Source organism: Lissotriton vulgaris, chromosome 10, assembly GCF_964263255.1.
Source record: "Lissotriton vulgaris chromosome 10, aLisVul1.2, whole genome shotgun sequence".
Classification (NCBI taxonomy): domain Eukaryota; kingdom Metazoa; phylum Chordata; class Amphibia; order Caudata; family Salamandridae; genus Lissotriton; species Lissotriton vulgaris.
In genome coordinates this window covers 981,626,687-981,647,162 of record NC_141698.1, presented here as the reverse complement: position 1 = coordinate 981,647,162, position 20,476 = coordinate 981,626,687, and the positions used below count along the sequence as shown (strand labels likewise).

General features: G+C 44.6%; 1 protein-coding gene across 1 annotated transcript in view; it reads right to left on the bottom strand.

Moving 5' to 3' along the window:
* THSD7A (thrombospondin type 1 domain containing 7A) overlaps positions 1 to 20,476 on the bottom strand; it is a 959,544-nt gene that overhangs the window by 469,626 nt on the left and 469,442 nt on the right. Inside the window, exons 3-4 of the mRNA XM_086941983.1 lie at positions 17,007 to 17,252; positions 1,204 to 1,385 (exon numbers count right to left, since the gene is read on the bottom strand). Coding sequence (XP_086798109.1) covers positions 1,204 to 1,385; positions 17,007 to 17,252 — 428 coding nt within the window. The remainder of the gene's footprint in view (positions 1 to 1,203; positions 1,386 to 17,006; positions 17,253 to 20,476) is intronic.

Sequence of the window (20,476 nt, the reverse complement as noted above, 5' to 3'; positions counted from 1 at the left end):
TCTATGGGTGTTGCTGTGGGGGTTCACACCAGCACCCATGGATTTTGATACATTTCCAGAATTAAAGGGTTTCATATACCTGGGAATGTGTCAGATTCGAATGCCCCCCAACTGAGGTGTAAAAGTGGCACAACCAGGAGACATACCTTTATTTCTCCTCTTTTTTCCTCTTTCTATGCGTGCTGCATGCTGCAGGACACATAGAATGAGGACAACACCATCAAGGATTGTTTGTGTGCAGGAAGGTATCCCTTCCTGCACAAAAGTAATCATCCCTACAATGCAGGCACCCTTGCACCATGATGAAAGGATGCCTGAGTTGGCGCTAGGCGGCCTATAGTGCGCCAGCAAAGGGGAAAGCACAGGGATGTGTCGTATTGTTGTAAATATGATTCATCTCTGCACTTTCCTAATGTCGCAGTTCAGTGCAGCAAGATGACGTACAGTGCCACACTGCGGGGCCGATTCACAGAACTAACTTAAGACAAAATCCTAAACTTACTACTTTTGGTATTCACAGAAGTTAGGATTTTGTCTTAAGTTTGTCTTAAGACAAACTTAAGACAGACTTAAGACAAAATCCTAACTTAAGTCTGTCTTAAGTCGGTCTTAAGACAAAATGCTAACTTCTGTGAATACCAAAAGTAGTACATTTAGGATTTTGTCTTAAGTAAGTTCTGTGAATCGGGACCTGCGTCATTATCTTGTAAATATGTCCCACTGTCCCCACCATTTCACAAGTGAATAATAGTCCCAACATTCTAATTTTTGTTTTATTTTCCTGACTACACACATTCACATGGTTTGTTCCAAGAAGTGGTCTTTCTTTTCTTTGCACACAAATAACCTAACTTCAACTGTTTACCCCTGTAGAATAATGGTAGTAAGGAGTTTCCTTCCTAGATGTGCCTGCCAAAAAACACCACCTTTGGTAAAGATGCAGGCTGAAGATTTTTTGCAACACACATTTCACTGTAAGCTTCCATAATACTGCATGTTCCCATCCAGGGTTGCACCTAGAGACCCTTGGGTGGTAGTGCGCATTAGAAATGTAAATTATCATACCAATAATTGTATACAAATGCTGTTTCTGGTCACCCCTTGTGTATCCCTGTAAACATTAGGAAAACGGATGATTAATCTTTGCATTATTTACTTGGCTATGATAAATATAGATATTACAAGTTGATGAATCAGACTTACCTTCTTTTTCTTTCAGTGTGTTCATGTAGGCCAACAGATTTTCATTAGATTGTACACAGTAAACCTCGCGGTTCTGAATTCCCCCACCACAAAGTGCTGTTTGGTTCCCTCTTCTTTTTTCCTGCTGACTCAATAAAGAGTCAACACGGCACTCAGTCCACTCTGTGGTTCTCCACGAATAACTGTTGATTTAAGAAAATTATAATAATGTCTGTAGAATGTGCACAAATGAAAAAACAGAGGAAAGCAGCTAAGTAGATAATAATATTAAGGTTGCATGGAACATCAACTTCAAAAAGCTTTTCTTTATTCATCTTGACATAGGTTTCATATTTAAGGATTATCCTTTTTGCATTGTTGTTTACCAGGGGATAAGTGCAGGAATACAATTATATAGCACTACATTCCTTATTTTGGTTGGATGTGCTCCAAATAACAGGTGTTACTATTTTCCTAATTTTATTGATAGAGATAAAAGTTATACGTTTCTCTCTTCTTTTATTCAGCCTATACATAATGTATAACTTCAATAAAGTCCTGATTGAAAAACTTGTACATTTGCTCCCACTGAGTGTCTCCTATATGTGGAGTAGAATTCTGTCTTTTTAGGCATTTATAAAATGATTTACTTATTCTGTGGGTTCAATACTGAATTATATCTCTCACTATTTAAAAATGGCCCTGGAAGTAAGGGTATGAATAATGTATACATTTTAAATGTTCTAGCTCTATTTATAATGTCCTAACTGCATTGCATACTTTTTCCTGTAGACAAATACATTACCTGCAATTAATATAGGGTGATCTGTCTTCTTTCTACCCGATAAACACACTTAGAGAGAGGGAATTTTAATTTGCTTACAGGGTGAGAGACAACGTTTTAAATGCATTGTGATTGTTGGTATTATTGTAATTTACAAGACAACCATCTCTGTTGGAACACCTATATTCCAGTCCTGTGAGTACAGCAAGTATACAATAATGGCATTTTTTTTCCATTGTAATTACAACTTGATGTTGCATTATCCCACATTTCCTGGCGTGTATGTAATGTACATACCAGTCTATGTTACCCTGAGTAGATTTTATGGGGAATATGTACAATAGAAGGGGCGGAGCATGCCGTTAGCCTCCTGGGCTTAATGACACGCTCCGCCACTTCAGAAACACGAGGTTGCACAATATTTACAAGAATGTGGTACAGCCTTGCGTTTCCCCCTGCGATGGAGCTAAGTTTAACAACTTTAGCACCAACGCAGGCACCCTTGCACCCGAGAATTAGGGTGCCTGTGTGCAGGGGAGGATTGGTTATGTGTAGGAAGGTGTCCCTTCCCGCACATAAACAATCCTAAAATGTCATTTTGTAACTTTCATGTGCGCTGCTTTATGCAGCACATATGAAAGTTACAAAATGTCCTTTTTTTAAAAGTTTCTTTATGTACAGTAAGGGACACCTTCCTGTACCTAAACAATATATGGCATTTTGCTTTTTCTATGTGGAAAAAGCAAGAAAGGGGAGAAATAATGCATTTCTCCTCGTTTCGCCAACTTAAGACCAGGGTGTTCCTGGTCTTAATTTTGGCGCTGCCTCCTATGTACGCCACCCTTGTACAGAGGGAGCAGGGTCAAATACAATGGGTGTTGTGATGGAATGCCCACCACAACACCCACTGTACCTCCCTTTCACGCTAAACATAGCGTGAAAGGGTGCCTTATTTACAAGGCAGCGCTAAGCCACGTTAGGTGACTTAGTGCTGCCTTGTACATAAGGCAAGCTTTCTATCCCCACTGGTACATCACATAAAGTGATTTCCTGTGGCGATAGGGGCTTGTACATATGCCCCTGGGTGTCTAGTTTGAGCACAAGGCTAAATAATATTAATAATATGCCCGCTCATAAATATTGTATAGTCATTAAAAAACTTCAACACATCCGGTTGAACATAGTGGCTAACCAGCAATAGACTCCTTTATATTGAGTATTATACCAAATATCAAAAGTACTGCAAGAAAAAGTAGCAAATAAGAACCCCCATAATGTATATGTAAAATCAGAATGATGGTCCACTGGCTAGGTCCATTCTGGTTGATAAAGGTCGTCTACCTGATTAAGGCCATTTAATTACTGGTATAGGCCGAGTGAGAAGTGGTGTGAAGCTATTAAAACATTGAAATTAAACCACAATCACAGCATCGTTTTTGTTTTCTTTTCCTAGGCATTCCTGGGAAATATTTATATTTCTTAATAAAGGTGGTTTTATAGGGAAAATATCCTTTTTCAATTGAACGTGGGCTCAAACTATACTTTCCTGAACAAACAACTAGAGAAAATTATGAATAATTTAGTGTTTTAGTGCTTTACTCAGTTCATTTAATGTTTCAGTATTAGACGAGCCAATTCACAAACAAGCTTTAAAATGTCAGCGATTTGCTTGTAATGTTTTTGTAGAATAAAAGAATAAAAAATGTTTGGATTACACAAACATCCCTGGAAGCACTAATGAAAACCTACAAAAGCCATTGATCTACATGAATACCCCTGCTGCTCTATGTTCACTTTTAAATATTGCATGCAGTTGGGCAACCCATGGGGAAGCATGACAAAGGTGTGCATTCGAATACTAAACAGATTTTATATTTTCTCTACCTTTCCTGGTCGACAAGTTGCTTCCTCTACATCCTCGGATAGTTTAAATGTTTGAAGTTTTCAAACAAAATTTACACACTTTCTGCTCTTGTTTTTAGCACTTTTACATAAAGTTATTGGGAAAAGTGTGTTAATTTCCGCAATAGCATGCATGCCATTGCCAGCGTTTACTGATTTCCTGATGGTTATTCCCTTAGCCACCCTAGGAACCAGAATTTCCCAATGCTAGTTTTCTACGGTGAAATTAACCATATTAATAATTTTACTATGTAGATAGTATGACTTAGATAATGACATCCTAGAATACTGATTATCTAAAATAGAATTTGTGATCTGCGAACCAACATAAACCTATTTGTGTTTGTAAACAACTTTCGTGCACATAATACTGTTCAGTACTACATATCGCCCAGTGACTCAAAAATAGTTAATTGAAAATTTCGGATTTGCAGAATAAAGATTTGTGGATTTTGTATCTACAGCAGCTTCACTCATTCACACCAAAATCGTATCTACTTTACCTACAGGACAAAATATGTCACATTGGAGGGGGATAGGGAGGAAGCAGGTGTTGTGAGGGGTATACAAACTTATGAGAAAACCCACAAAGGTATTACTAAATGAGTTTCCACAAATAATTGAATTACATTGTCCTCTTTAGAAGTACATGGACTACTACTCCTGCAAAAGACAAGAGTAAATGTGATTACAGAGTGGGAAAGAGAAGTGAAAACTCCAATAGTTATGTTGATGTTAGCAAAGAGGTTTATTAATAAGAAACGTTAGATCTAAAGAAAAGTTCAAACCCATTTCTGAAACTCATTAAAGTTAGTAGTATTAGGATGTGAAGGACGTAGGGCCATGTTAACAATAAACATATATTTCTAGCTTAAAACATAATTCACAAAAAAACTCCAGGCATGCGTAATTGAATTTACTGCTCTGGATTTCTTCATCACAAGTACAGAGAAACCCACAGTAGCAAATCCTATCCAAAAGTTGGAAAATCTAATGGTGAGGTTTTCCTTCCAAGGTTGGAAACACCGACACATCCACAAACTCTGGTTTGTGGAAATGGGAATAAAATAACTCCAGCCAATGGATATAGTAACTCCCCTGGCAGCATAGAAAGGGGAATGCGTCATCCTGGCATTAATCCGACTGGAGCTAGTCCGCTGCTGTTGGCCAAAAACGAACAGTAGGGGAGAGGAGTTAGGAAGGGCTCCCACCCCGAAACAACACGCCAGAAACTTAGGCGTCATTATGGATGACACCCTATCCATGAAAGAGCATGTGCGAGTTCTCCGCGGGAAAGGTTTTGCAATCTTGAAACTTCTAGCCAGACTGTTTCCTTGGATCCCCCTGGACTGCAGGCGTGCTGTCACACAAGCTTTGCTGGTCAGTCGTCTGGACTATGGTAATGCGCTCTTCGTGGGGATGAATGAGCACCTATTTACAAGTCTGCAAGTTCTGCAAAACTCTGCAGCTAAACTCATATGCAATAAAGGCAAGCTCGATTCCGCCTCGGACTGCCTGAGAGAACTTCACTGGTTACCTATGCGCCAAAGGTCGGTTTTTAAGTTGCTCTGCCATGTGCAGGGCCCTCCACAAAATCGGCCCCATCATCCTCCAGGGAAAGATTGAATTCTACGTCCCCACTAGGAACCTACGCTCTCTCCAGTCCGCCCTAGCAAGAACTAAGCGCATATATAAAGCCAGGACTGGTGGACGCTCATTCTCCCATCTGGCTGCAAAGAAATGGAATGAGGACTCCCCTGACTTAAGGCTTACCACTAACTATCTCCTGTTTCGAAAGAAATTAAAGACCCATCTCTTCCCCAAACTCTAATGTTCACCTTAGTACAGCTTGCTGTAGTCTCAGTACTGGTATAAGCGCCTTGATATCCCCTGGGATGAGTGTTGCGCTCTACAAATACCAAAAAATAAAATAAAATAAAATAAATAAAATAGGAATCCCCAATACTTTCATTCATTCATTGCTAAAGATTCCCAAGAATAAGTTACAAACCAGAGGGGGATAGATCTAGCTCAGTTCTGGGGGCGAGAGTTTGGAACGATCTGCCACTTACGATCAAATCAGCTCCCAACCTTCAGGTGTTAAGATAATATCTTTCCCAGCGTTAATTGTATCTATTTCTTTCCTCTTCCTTTCTTTTAGCGATGAGTGGACAAGCATTCTCTGTTCTTAGATGGTAGCACCGAGATACCCCTTGGGGTGATCGCTTGTTCTTTATAAAATCCCTTCATTCATTGAATCTACAAGTTCATAATAGGGAAAAATGGGGATTGCGGAGGGGAGAGGAAACACACTAGCACAGATGTCATATCTTCAGGCATTTAAATATGTTACTGCTTGGTTTTACACTCTCTCCCTTGGAGGTCTTGAGGAATCACATACACCCCTGAAACAGCAAATTAAACTATGACCATAGAGGCATATGGTAAGCAATGGCTGTGGTGTCAGCACACCAGTTACATAACAATCGCCAATCCTTGTGCCTTTACCTTATGCTCTGCAACTGTATGAAAATATTACACCCAGAAAGAACCCAGCAGTCGTCCTGGAGCTCGAGAGCATGAGGAGATGCTGAGAAGTGTTGGTTGCATCGAATATCACACAGCTGGTGTAAGTCAATTTGAATAATGGTCTTCAGAGGATCACACAGTCACAACAAGGAGGAAACACAAGGGACAAAAGTAGATCTAAAAAAAGGTGCAGGGAAATGCCAAAACAGTGATCAAACTAAGCAAGCGAGAACGATGCAACTAAGCAGCTGTTACTGCCACTCAACTGCTAAAACTTCCTGCGATGCTGTCCAAATGCAAATCTGATTGGTCGTCGTTCTCTGTCTGATCTGTAAGACCCGGCTTCTGTCGCTCAGCACCAACCTTCCAGAGGCTCCATGAGCCTAACATGCTCATCCTGCCTTTCTCCAATGTTCTTACCTCCCAGATTATCCAAACCTCACCTTACTTTCCATGGGTCATTAAGGCTTTCCCATGTTTAGAAATGTTGTGTTTTCACTGCAGAGAAACAGAAAAGTGTGCATTTGCACAGTGGGTTCCATTTCCCTTCAGCATAGTTCTACACTATGTCGAATTAAGCACAGCAGGAATAAGAATGCTGGTAATGTCCCACATAACATTCCCAGAGGTACACTTGACTAGCAAACCTTTGCATAGCTTTTCAGGCATGCTACTGGAAATGTCCATGAATAAAAAAAAAAGGTAAAAGTACCTTCAGAAGACATATACATGTCTGCCCACACTTTAACGCAGTGCTTAATTTTATCGTGTGGTTTCCAGGGCTTGTCACCAGCATTTAATTATCAACACCGGAACTTATGACACTCTGCCACATGGTGGTGCTAACTGTCTAATTTAGGAATGAGCTCAACAACAATTATTATTTCTATTTACATTAATAAGGACTAACACCTGTCTCCCAAGCCATTCTTATAGTGTTGGGTGACTAGAATCATCTGCATTGTCACACTTGTAGGAGTGTGATGGTTAGTAGTTCAGTTGGTACTCTCATTGGCAGTGCTGGAGCGGGCCACGGGTGGTGCAAGCTGCAGTGGCCTCCTGACGAGCGCCCTGGCAATTTTTTTTTAACAATTTTAAGCATGTTTTAATGTTGTTTCTTCAAGAATCAGGCCCTTTGCTTGAAAATCAACATGTTGTTTTTCAAATTTGAAGGGCCTTATTGTCAAAGGTAAACTTACACTTTTGTGTAAGTTTACAATTGTTTGGTATTCACAAAGGGATTTATGAGTACTATCTTTACAATTAAGGTGTGTCCATACATTAATAAAATCCTACTTTTTATGTGTGGAGCCTGCTCCTGCTCATAAATCCCTTTGTAAAAACCAACCAATCGTAAGCTTATGCAAAGGTTTACCTTTGTGAATCAGACCCAAAGGGTAATCTTGTAGAATTCTACAAAGTGTAAATCTAGTAGGTAAACAGCACTATAGATTTAAATATAAACCCTGTATTGAAGCAAATCTATTTGAAGTAGGCAGAATGGCTCTGTTGGATATTACCACTCAAAAAAAAAACAATGGACTAGATATGATGAGATTGAACCATAGCAAAGTTCACTCCAGCTTCCATTCTTAAGAGTTCAGCAGCGTATGAATGAACTAGGAAAGGGTAGTGATTATTATGTGCATAGAAATGTCAGTGCGAAATGGAAACGCTATATCAAAAGCAAGTTGTCATTGTAACATATTACCTAATAAAACTCTGTGTGAGTTATCTGTACTTGCCATTAGTAAAGTTTGGGATCATAAATATTACGATATTACAAGACATCCAAATTATTGGAGTGTAGGAGAGGTGGTTTGAGGGCATACGTTTCTCCACATTCAAATGATGATGTTCTGCAATCTCATACTTGACTGGTGCCCTCTTAATTTTACCCCACTCAAGCACAAATAAGCTAGACACAGGCAGTCGTATCATTAAAGTTAGCACTGGCAACAGCCACAGTTTTAGGCTCATTGGTTCTTTAAGATGTTAAAGAGTGGAAGCAATGCTATTTTACCACATTAGAAAGTGTTAAATGTTTGCTTGTCACGAGACCCTTTAACCGCTTCGCCGCGTCGCAAATTTCGCAGATCGGACACACACGCCCACCGTGATGTCGGTCGGGCGGCGGCCGTCTGACTCATGGTAGAGGTTAAGGCATGTGCTGATTTGCCTGAAAAATAGATTCATTTGTTGACATATTTAAAGTGAAAATAAATTAAACATAAAAGTATAACATACACAAAGCAACACAACTCCACAATAAAAACATAACATGGCACATCACAATAAAACACTCAAAACAAACTGCAACACAAAAAATGCAGAGCAAAAAACAAACTCATAACACAATAATGCAGCACAAAAAGACAGCAGCACAAAAAACAACAGAACATATCACCAGCAGATCAAAATGCCACACATCAAATGTGCATAAACGTTCTTGCCACACATTGCCATCTCCAGAGCACTGCTTTAATATTTGTGTCATTAAAGGTGTTTAGAACAAGCACTTTCTTAATAATAGCAACAATAAAAAAAATGTTTTGTAATTTGGCCTAGTGGGTTTACCTGCTAGAGTCTAGCATATGTTTAAGTAGGAAATGTTCACTCCTGCGCAGGATGTGTGCCAAAAATGTCCATTAAATTCTAAAATTCGCAGTCAGGGTTGTGTTCTGCTAAATAATTCAAGAGTTATGCCAATTTACCTGCTGGGCCTTGTATTTTAATTGTCAGTGTAAGAAAAAAAGACATGCTTGACAGTTGCCTTCAGCAGTCTTAAGTATTCATAGGTGTGAAAGGAACGCGCTAATGGGCCATCGAAAAGAACAAAATGTGTAAAAAACACAATGCTAGCCTTTATATTAAAAACCACAAATGCTGGATTGAGCATCCACTGTACCAGGCAGGATAAAGTATTGAAAAAAACATACTGCTGCTTACTTACAGAAGATAAACAGCCATCGAACGTTGGTGTGCCGCTTCTCTCAAACCTATACATGCCACAGTTTCTGAACGTTTTATGTATCACAATCTGCTCACGCTGCACGCGTGGTGGCATTAGACACGCAACAGACTCCTCTTTATAGGGAGTTCTTGGGGAATAGATATTTTTCTGCAGTTTCCGTAAATACAGCATCTGAGGGAGTTTTCCCTATTCCACATGCAGATGAAAGCTTGCACGCGTCCATATTGCTGGTCGTCTTTTTGAATAGGGAATTTTCATTTCTTTCCTGTGTGGTCATTAATTGGCTTGAAAAACACATTGTCCGTAGCTTCTAACACAAATATGGGTTCGCAGTTCCATAGAAACTAAAGGGCATATTTACGAGCCACTATCGACACCACAAATTCACTTTTCTCAACATTGTGGTGGTGATAGGGGCTTCACCTTATTCAAAAGCCTGCTTTAAGAAACTTAACGTGGCTTAACACCGCCTTGTGAATAAGGCACACTTTCAACCATAACTTAGCATGAAAGAAGCAGACAATGGGTGTTGTGGTCCGTGTTCCACCGCAACACCCACTGATTTTGATGATGTCCCATATTTACAAGGGTGGCGTAAATATGAGTCAGTCACAAAATTAAGACCAGGGAAAACCTGGTCTTACCCTGGCGCAACTAGGACAATTGTTTAATTTCTCCTTGTTTTTCGTGTTTCCATGTGTGCTGCCTTGTGCAGCACATATAGAAATAGCAAATCACTATTAATGATTGTTTTTGAAATTATAATTTATGTGCAGGAAGGGACAACTTCCTGCACATAAATTATAATTTCACAAAATGATGTTTTGCAACTTAATTCAGCACACATAGAAGTTTCAAAATGCCATTTCAGATTAGTTACGCGTAGGAAAGAAAACCTTCCTGCACATAAACAATAATTTCCCTCAATGCAGGCTCCCTTTCACTATAGTATAAGGAGACCTGTATTGGTGCTAGGCAGCCAATGCAGGGGGAAATGCAAGGCTGCACCATATTCTTGTAAATACAGTGCAGCCCTGCGTTTCATAAGTGGCAGAGTGCGGCGTTGAGCCAAGGAGGCTTATGCGGAGCTCCGCCACTTCCTTGTAAATATGCCCCTTACTTCTGTATACTCAATTTTCTGAATGCTAGGGCAGCCATGATCAGAGGTTTGTTTAAGAGTCTCAGGAGTTGTAGATAGCATGGACCCTGGGGAAACTGGGAAAAGTACTATGTGTTGCTTTCTTCAAGAGACAGGGGGATTGTTCCTTGGATGCTTTGTTATTATTTGGGGGGAGGGGTGATTGTTTATGAGTATGATCTAGTGTGGTGATTCAGTGTAAAGTAGCTGGTCTTATGCCCCTCAGGCCACTGCATGTGATGTCACCACACAATGTTGAGACTACGTGCTTAATGTGTACAAGAAAAAGTGCCGGTGCTCAAAGCTCTGCTAAGAAGCCAGCGGCCGGCAATGACGTGCTGCACACCAAGGCTGCGTAGTGTGTATTCCACCTCATGCTTCTTTAATCAACTACCAGACAGTCCCACTCCTTTCCTTTCACTTTTGCAGATTCCTGCTTTCTCTCATTGTGACAGATGTTCCATCTTTCTCTTATCCTTCTTTTCTCTTTGTGCCTTTTCTCTCTCTTGCTCACGGGAAATTTCTGGAGAGGAAAAATAAGTGCTGGTCCTCAAAAGTAAAGGCCGGTGGACCCTGCTGGCAACCACTGTCTCAAAATAAGCACATTTGAGGCTGGTTAAGCCAAGTTTCTCTGAAGAGAAAAAGGGGTCTGTGAGAGATAGATGGAGGACTAATCTGGGGAAAGAATCGATGGGGCTGAGGAGGCAGTACGTCATGTTAAAAGATGTTTTTTTGAGCAGGCTTTCTCTCAGGAATGAAGTCTAGCTCAGTTCCTGTCTATTTATTCAAGGGTAGGTTGGGAGGGGGCCCTGTCTCAAACTTGAACCAGTTTTCCCAACTCTGATGCAATGAATTATCAATGGTAAGAGGTAAGTCCTAGAAGCCTAGAATTCTAGATAATTTATCATGATCCGAATATGCATGATTGTCTCCAGGAGCTCCTTTGGAGACTGATAACTGGCAGTGGATAGTTGAAATGCCAGAATGTGTGAATGAAGGTGTTTTGCCCCTTTTTATGTGGCCACCTGATGCAGGGTCAAGACTCGAAAAGCTTTCTCCAGGACCCCATGCTGCTCTCTCAAAGATGTGTGAGGTGCATTTGGAAAATACGTCAACACCTAAGTATCAAGCTCCCATTCATTCGTAATTGGAAGTCCTGGGATAGAGCTGAAGATGACCTAGGGACCCACAGAACCTATGAATGAGCGCCCTACGTCAAGGGAAATGAAGTTTGGTATTTTTAGGGAACTCAGGAATGTGCAGAGTTTGTTCAGTTTAGTTTATGGAAGCTGTCACTGAGCTAACACTGACAGGAACCTTTTCCTTAAGATAAATGATGGCCTACCCCCACGAGGAATTTCATTGGTTGGTCCAAACAGATATGCAATTGGAGAAACTAGTATGGTTGATGGTATTTCATACAATGCCAATGCTACATTAGTGCATATCCACATTCAGCTTTACAAAATATTTGGAGGGGGAAACCCACAGGCCTGAAAGCAAAAAAAATGCTATCTCGTGTCACACCACATCACTTACATAGAGGTGTCTCCCCACACCGCCCGACTCCTCTCCTCTAGGACCTGAGTGCCGCCGAGGGTTCGCCGCTGGTGTGCCCCGGGTTTGCTTTGCTTCCTCACTGTATTTTTCTATTGCTCGCCTGTATTTTAATTTTACTTTACTGTGTCTCTTGTGGATTGTTAGGCGCTCCTTGTGCGCCACTGCAGTCAGTGCCCCCCCGCTCCCCGCTTCCCGCCGCTGCTCCCCCATGGCCCGCCCACTTTTTCTTCTGTTCACCTGCACGCCCGTCCATTGGCCACCCCGCTCCCGCCTCCCAGCTGCCCCTCCCTCCCACTTGGACTCTTATGGAGGTCGCGCGGCACAGGTGAGCGTGACCTGACCCCAAGTCACTCCCCACGCCGCTCCACTCCTCTCCTCTAGGACCCGAGTGCCACCGAGGGTTCGCTGCTGGTGTGCCCCGGGTTTGCTTTGCTTCCTCACTGTATTTTTCTATTGCTCGCCTGTATTTTAATTTTACTTTTCTGTGTCTCTTGTGGATTGTTAGGCGCTCCTTGTGCGCCCCTGCCCTCATTGCCCCCTGCTCCCCGCTTCCCGCCGCTGCTCCCCCGTGGCCCTGCCCACTTTTTCTTCTGTTCCCCTTTACGCCCGCCCATTGGCCACCCCGCTCCCACCTCCCAGCTGCCCCTTCCTCCCACTTCGCCTCTTATGGAGGTCATGCAGAGGCCGTGCAGCGGACGCGCGCAGTGGGTGCGCTGCTGGTGCACCGATGGCAAGCCCGTCTGCGCCCGTCCGCACCTGGACCGCGCCCAGCACCAGAACCCCTAGCCCCAGCAGTTGCCAGGGCACCCGTCGGAGGTACGACACCGCCACCCTCACTGCACTCAACCTGGGACGACCTGCTGCCTGCCACCGAGCCACCCCGAAGCACACCCACGGACCCTTCACCTTCCAAGCATGCAAATTCTCCTGCCTCCGAACATGCACCTGCCCACCAAACACAGCAACGACAACAACAACCACCTCAAGTGCATCCTCCTCAACACCCGCTCCGTCCACAAACACGCCATCGAACTCTGGGAACTCCTCGATACAACAACACCAGACGTCGCCTTCCGCACGGAAACCTGGATGAACGCCTCCTCGGCCCCCGACATCGCCATAGCCATCCCGGATGGCTACAAAATCACCCGGAAGGACCGCATCAACAAAACTGGAGGAGGAATCGACATCATCCACAAAAACACCATCAGCATCATGACCAACGCCAAAGACACACTCACCGCCGCCGAACACCTACACTTCCAACTCTACATCGACCGCCAGACCACCCTCAGAGGAATGCTCATCTACAGACCCCCGGGCCCACGGACATAATTCAGCGAAACCATCGCTGACTTCATCAGCCCGCATGCCCTAGCCTCACCAGAGTACATCCTCCTAGGGGACCTGAACTTCCAACTGGAGAAAACCAACGACAACAACACCACCACCCTGCTCGACAATCTCGACAACCTCGGACTCAAGCAACTGGTGGACACGCCCACCCACTACGCCGACCACACGCTCAACCCTATCTTCTCTGCGAGCAGCCATGTTCCCTTCAGCTACTCCACCCGACTACACTGGACCGACCACAGCTGCATCCACTTCACCTACAAGAAGAACACATCCCACCACAGCACGCCACAGATCCCCCGTAGATGCTGGAGCAGAGTCACCCTCACCACAGACCAGCTGACCACATCGCTAAGCCAGAACCCACCTGCCGACACCCCTGACACGAACGACACAGCAGACAAGCTCACACAGTGGATCACCAACTGCGCCGACGACCTCGCCCCACTGAAGAAACCCCAGGCAAGACTAGCAACAGAAAAACCTCATGGTTCACAGACGCCCTAAAAATCGCAAAGAAATCATGCCGCACCCTCAAAAAACTGCTCGAGAAGGATGGCGACGACGATAGGTTTTTAACTACAAGCATAGCAGTGACCCCCGAAGAAGGGCACGAAGGGGCCCGAAATGCATTGGGTTAACACATGAAATAAAGACTGCTTGCGATGAACTTTGCATCTCTCATATTCTTACAAGAGGCCTGGATGGGCACAGTCTGAATAGTAGAAAATTGAAAATTGGCATTTTATCCGGTTCAGTGGATTTGGATTAAAGAATGAATATAACGTTTTAAGAGAAGTTAAAAAATAATGGAGAAAAGTTGGAACATTATAAGAAATGGTAAATAAAGTTTGGTGAAAACATGCACGCCAGGGGCGGCATGAAGCTGTGCGACTGGTTTTTTTGGGGCTAGATGTAGTCCCATCACATACAAGCGCACCCTCAAAAAAGCCTGGCGCCACAAGCGGACATCAAAAAACATGACAGCCCTCAAGAGCGCCTCCCGCGAATACCACCAGATGATCTGCACCACCAAAAGGACATCATTCAAAGAGCGGCTGGACAACAACTCCCACAACAGCAAGGAACTCTTCAGCATAGTCATAGAGCTCTCCAACCCCAGTGCCAGCAACAACGACATCACACCGTCGCAAGACCTCTGCAACTCCCTCGCCGCATTCTTCCACCGCAAGATCGCAGATATACACAACAGCTTTGGACCCCAGACTCCTCCCCCAGCCACCAAACCAATAATCCCCACCACCAGCCTCAGCGCATGGAAGCCCATCAGCACTGAAGACACCACCCGCGTCATGAACACCATCCACTCCGGCTCCCCCGCCGACCCATGCCCTCATCATATCTTCAACAAAGCCGACACCATCATCGCACCCCACCTCCGGAACATCATTAACAGCTCCTTCACGTCAGGCACCTTCCCTGTGAGCTGGAAACATGCAGAAATCAACGCCGTTCTGAAGAAACCAACAGCAGACCCCAAAGACCTCAAGAACTTTCGCCCCATCTCTCCCCCCCCTTCCCGGCCAAAGTCATCGAGAAGACCGTCAACAAACAGCTAACTGCATTCCTCGAAGCAAACAACTCGCTCGACCCATCCCAGTCTGGATTCCGAGCCAACCACAGCACCGAGACCGCCCTCATCGCAACCACCGACGACGTCAGGACCCTGATGGACAACAGAGAGACACGCACTCATCCTCCTGGACCTCTCGGCAGCCTTTGACACTGTCTGCCACTGCACCCTAACAAACCGCCTCTTCAACTCTGGGATCCAAGGAAAGGCTCTGGACTGGATCACATCATTCCTCTCTGACAGAACCCAGAGCGTCCGCCTCCCTCCCTTCCGCTCCGAGGCTACCAAGATCATCTGCGGCGTACCCCAGGGCTCCTCACTCAGCCCAACCCTCTTCAATATCTACATGAGCCCCCTCGCCACCATCGCACGCAAACACAACATCAACATCATCTCCTATGCCGACGACACCCAACTGATACTCTCCCTCACCAAAGACCCTCTCACCGCCAAAGGCAACTCCCAGGACGGAATGAAAGATGTTGCAGAATGAATGAAGCACAGCCGTCTAAAACTCAACTCGGACAAGATGGAGGTCCTCATCCTCGGATAATCCCCATCCGCCTGGGACGACTCCTGGTGGCCAACGTCGCTGGGCACCGCACCGACACCCACGGACCACGCTCGCATCCTGGGATTCATCCTTCACTCCTCCCTCACGATGACCAAGCAAGTCAACGCAGTCTCGTACTCATGCTTCAACACCCTGCGCATGCTCCGAAAGATTTTCCTATGGATCCCCACCGAAACCAGAAAGACGGTCACCCAGTCCCTCGTCACCAGCCAACTGGACTACGGGAACGCCCTATATGCAGGAACGACAGCCAAACTTCAGAAACGGCTTCAGCGCATACACAACGCCTCCGCACGACTCATCCTCGACATCCCTCGCCACAACCACATATCGGCCCACCTGAGAAACCTGCACTGGCTCCCTGTCAGCAAGAGGATCACGTTCAGGCTGCTCACCCACGCACACAAAGCACTCCACAACATGGGCCCCGAATACCTCAACAACCGCCTCTCGTTCTACACTCCCACCCACCAGCTCCGCTCTACCAGCCTCGACCTCGCCACCGTCCCACGGATTCGCAGAGCCACTACCGGAGGAAGATCATTCTCCTACCTGGCAGCCAAGACGTGGAACTCCCTCCCCGCACACCTACGACTGACCCAGGACCATCTCACCATCAGGAGACACCTCATGACCTGGTTATTCGAGCAGTAGTGGCACCCCCCCTCCCTTCAGCGCCTTGATACGCTTACTGGTGAGTAGCACGCCCTACAAATGCATTGATTGATTGATTGATTGATTGATCTGTAAGAGGGCACAGTTGTAGTAAATGAGGAAGATAATGACCCTACAGACTTTTGAAATGGAAACAGTGAAGGGTATTACCACTGTTCCTAGAAAACTTGATGAACTTTAGGGGAAAACAGGAAGCTTCAAGAATGCTTTTGTTCGGGTATCTCCACTTGAGAAAAGGAATGGGGCTACACAATGAAAAAAATATGTAATTAGGGTGGAAGCTAAACTGGCACAGAGTTACAGCCTTTATATGCATAGTTATAATTATTTTAATTAAAAAACGGAACACTGGTCCTAGATATATCGGTGAGTATTGTGTTGTTTTAGCGGTGGCTCCCGGGTGGAACAGGAAATAGCAGCGAGGAATGAACCTACTCATTCCTGAAAATGGAAGAAGTGTGTAGGTAGTTGGAGCTATAATGTTCAACATGCACAATGCGGCGAGGCCTACGGGTGATTCAGCATGGTACACTGCCTTAAAATTATAAGCCTGGCATTTCTTTAGCCTAAAAGTTTGAGTTGTAAAAACAGCAGTACTCATTCACTTTACAGATGCCCATGATGGGGGGAAAATTAAGATCCCCTCTTCTAATTTACATATGCAGGACCACAGATTATGCCTTTTTCACTGAAGAGAAACGGTGTTGGAGACTGCAATAGAACAAAATGCATACATACACAGCACAAGCTGGGACGCCTTCTACAGCTGGGGTACACTGTTCGCTTTCCTCCAGTTCTGGGCATTCATTTTCACTGCCAATGGGAAGTTGCGTGACCGCCCGCGTTCTTGTGCGATTCCCAACAGGAAATGACGTGGAGCACGTCCTTGAACAAGGGCTCCACTCTGACCATTCCGCCACTTGGCATTCCTTTGCAACCACACAGGACTGGAAAGTAATTGGCAACTGATCTTGTTGGCAGAAGCTGTGGAAGTGAAGGACAAATGTTAGCATGTGGACAAACACAACATGTCTCTTCGGTTAAATATTCTTTTATTGCTCTGTAAAAATTGGAACAAAGTAGGCTACTACAAAGAATAAGCTCTTATATTCAACTTGTTAAAACCCAGTAGACGTTGCATGCGAACTAATGTAAAATTAACACCTTTCTACAGATATTTGTCATTCATATAAAATAAATGATGCAATGGTAATAGGTACCGTCAAGCATCACCTGGAAACGGAAAATGTGTGAGATGTACTGCATTTTGGGTTTCAGGTTTCAGGACTACCAAGGGAGGTCAATGGAATAAAGACATATTCATTTTTTACTGGTCCATGACTTGCCATCCCTATTAAATAGGAGAAGTGTGGCTCACTGGTTAGAGCAGGCAGACCCTGAAGCAGAGGTCAGACCCGGGAACAGGGTTCAATTCCCGACGCGGCAGGGTCTTGAGCTCAAATGTCCACGGACTCGATAATTCTCGCTTTGGTGCCTGACCTAATCATGGGTTCACACTCTGCAACTCTGGGCATTAAGCTTGCTTAATCTCCACAACGGCCCCCCGCGGCGGGATGCCTGGCTTTCACCTTGGGGATGCCCTGTAGGGGCTATCTCACAGGGAAAAGCCAGGACGGGTTCCCAAGGCAAGCGCTTAGAGACCCCTGGGTTATAAGCGCTATATAAATCCAACATACAATACAATACAAGATGACATCACAACTGAAATGCTTAAAATTAAGGGAAGCAATATGCAAATTTACTTACTTCATTTTTAGGTCAAAGCCTACCAGACAGCACAACTAACTTTAAAAGAACATTTTGAAGACCTTTGGAAAACTTCCATGGGAATGCATTCCGACGTTACTTACCATTGGATTTTTGATTTGCAACTCATATTATTTTGCTCTTTATTAGCTGGGTTTATTTGTTTGAGGCTGTCCAGCTTGAGCTCGTCCCTTCCCATGCCCAAACATTATTTACAATATCATACTGAGTGTTTCCTTTCCATAAACAGGCCTTTAAATCTTGTTCTTATCTTATCTCATTTGCTGTGCTTTCACAGACAGATCAAAGGTCAGGCTCTGTCGTCTGAGGGAGTTTGTGTTTAAGTTGCTTCCTCTGACTTCAAAGTGAGAAGAATTATGTGGCAGTCATGCTCGTTACTGGGTCTAATCCTGAAGTGTGGTGGAAACAACTATTTTAATGCCATTAAAATGAATCAATACACTAGGTGATGACATTTCCAAACCATATGCCTGTGCAAATGTAATGGTCATTTCAATTGAAGATGTGTTTTCTGTTATGGCAGGGCACTGCCCCACGATGCACTCTTCACCACTGCACTCTATAGAACTCCAGTCTAGATCACTCCACTACACTCTACACCACTTCACTCTATGCCAGTGCATTCAACCCCATGCCACTTCACTTGACCCTGTATCACTCCACTCTGCCCTGCACCACTTCACTGTATGCCACTTCACTCTACTCTGAAACAATCTACTCTACACCAATGCACTCTATGCCACTCTACTCTATGCTGCGCTACTCTACGCCATTGTACTCTACGCCACTGCGCTCTATGCCACTCTATTCTACACCACTGCACTCTACCCAAATTTCTGTACACCACTTTACTCAATAATAATGCACTCTATGCCACTGCACTCTACAACAAATATTCTGCACCACTGCACTCCACGACCCTATACTCTACTCTGCAACACTCTGCGCCACTGCATGCTATGCTACTCTACACCATTGCACTCTCTGTCACTGCACTCTACTCCACTCCATTCTACTCTGCACCATTGTAATTTATTCTACTGCTCTCTGTGGCAATCTACTTGGCAACACTCTTCTTTGCCCCACTGCAGTCTATGCCAGTGCACGCTATGCCACTCTACCCCATTACGCTCTACGTCACTGCACTCTATGCCACTTTATTCTGCTCTCCACAAATATATGCCACTGCTCACTACAGCGCTTCACTCTGCAACACACTACTCTATGCCACTGCACTCTATGCCAATGCACTCTACACCACTGCACTCTAAGACACTCTACTCTGCAATACTGTACTCTCAGCCACTTACCTCTATGCTAAACTTCACCACTGCACTCTATGCCACTGCACTCTACACTGCACCACTCATCTCTATGCCAACGCACTATATGCCACTACATTGTACGCCACTCTAAGGTACTCTGCACCACAGCCCTCCATGCCAATGTACTCTACACGACGTTATGCTACTACAGTCTATGCCACTCTACTTTACATCTCTGCACTCTATCCTTAACCACTCCACTTTACCCTGCACCACCTTATGTTATGTTAATAACAACTTATAAAGCGTGCACGTTCACCCGAGGGTTTCATGGTGCTAGTCGTTAGGAATGTCGCAGCAGAATGACTATGAGTAGGCTTGCTCAAATAACCAGGTCTTTAAGGCTTTTCTGAAGCTCAGGAGGTTATCGCAGCTCCTGAGTACTAGAGGGAGAGAATTCCAGAGCTTCGGAGCTAGATAAGAGAAGCGACAGACTCCTTGCCATTTTCGTTTAAAGGAGGGGATAGTAAGCAGGTGGAGGTGGGCCGAGCGGAGACTTCGCAGGGGTGCGTGCTTCACCATCATACTGTTGATAAATCCGGGGCTTTTGCCATGCAAGGCTTTAAAGGCTAAGCATCCGGTCTTAAAGGCTACCCGTTGAGCCATCGGTAGCCAGTGGAGTTTCAGGGCCAAGGTAAATAGAGTTCGAAAAGTCGAGTCGCAAGAGGACCAGGGCTATTACCACCTGTATGAGGGCTGGATGAGTCAGCAGGTGGGCGACTTTCTGGATTTTGCGCAGTTGAAAAAAACTGGTGGAGATCACTGCTCCCACCTGTCCACTGAGCGAGAGATCTGCGGTAATGGTTACCCCTAAACTTTTTACCGAAGGGGAGGGAGTGGGGGTGACCCCAATTAAGCCGGGCAATAGTGCGGGCACTAGCAGATCTCACTCTTCCCGGGAAGCACTAGTTCCGTTTTGCCAGAGTTGAGTTTCAGGTGGTTCAGATCCATCCAGCGCTGGATGTGAAGCATGATAGCCTGAAATTCAGCAGCAGAGTCAGGGGAGTCTAGTGGGAATATAAGCTGAAGATCATCAGCATAGTTGAAAATGGTGATCTTTCTGTTTTTTAGTGAGGTGATCGAGGGCCTGAGATA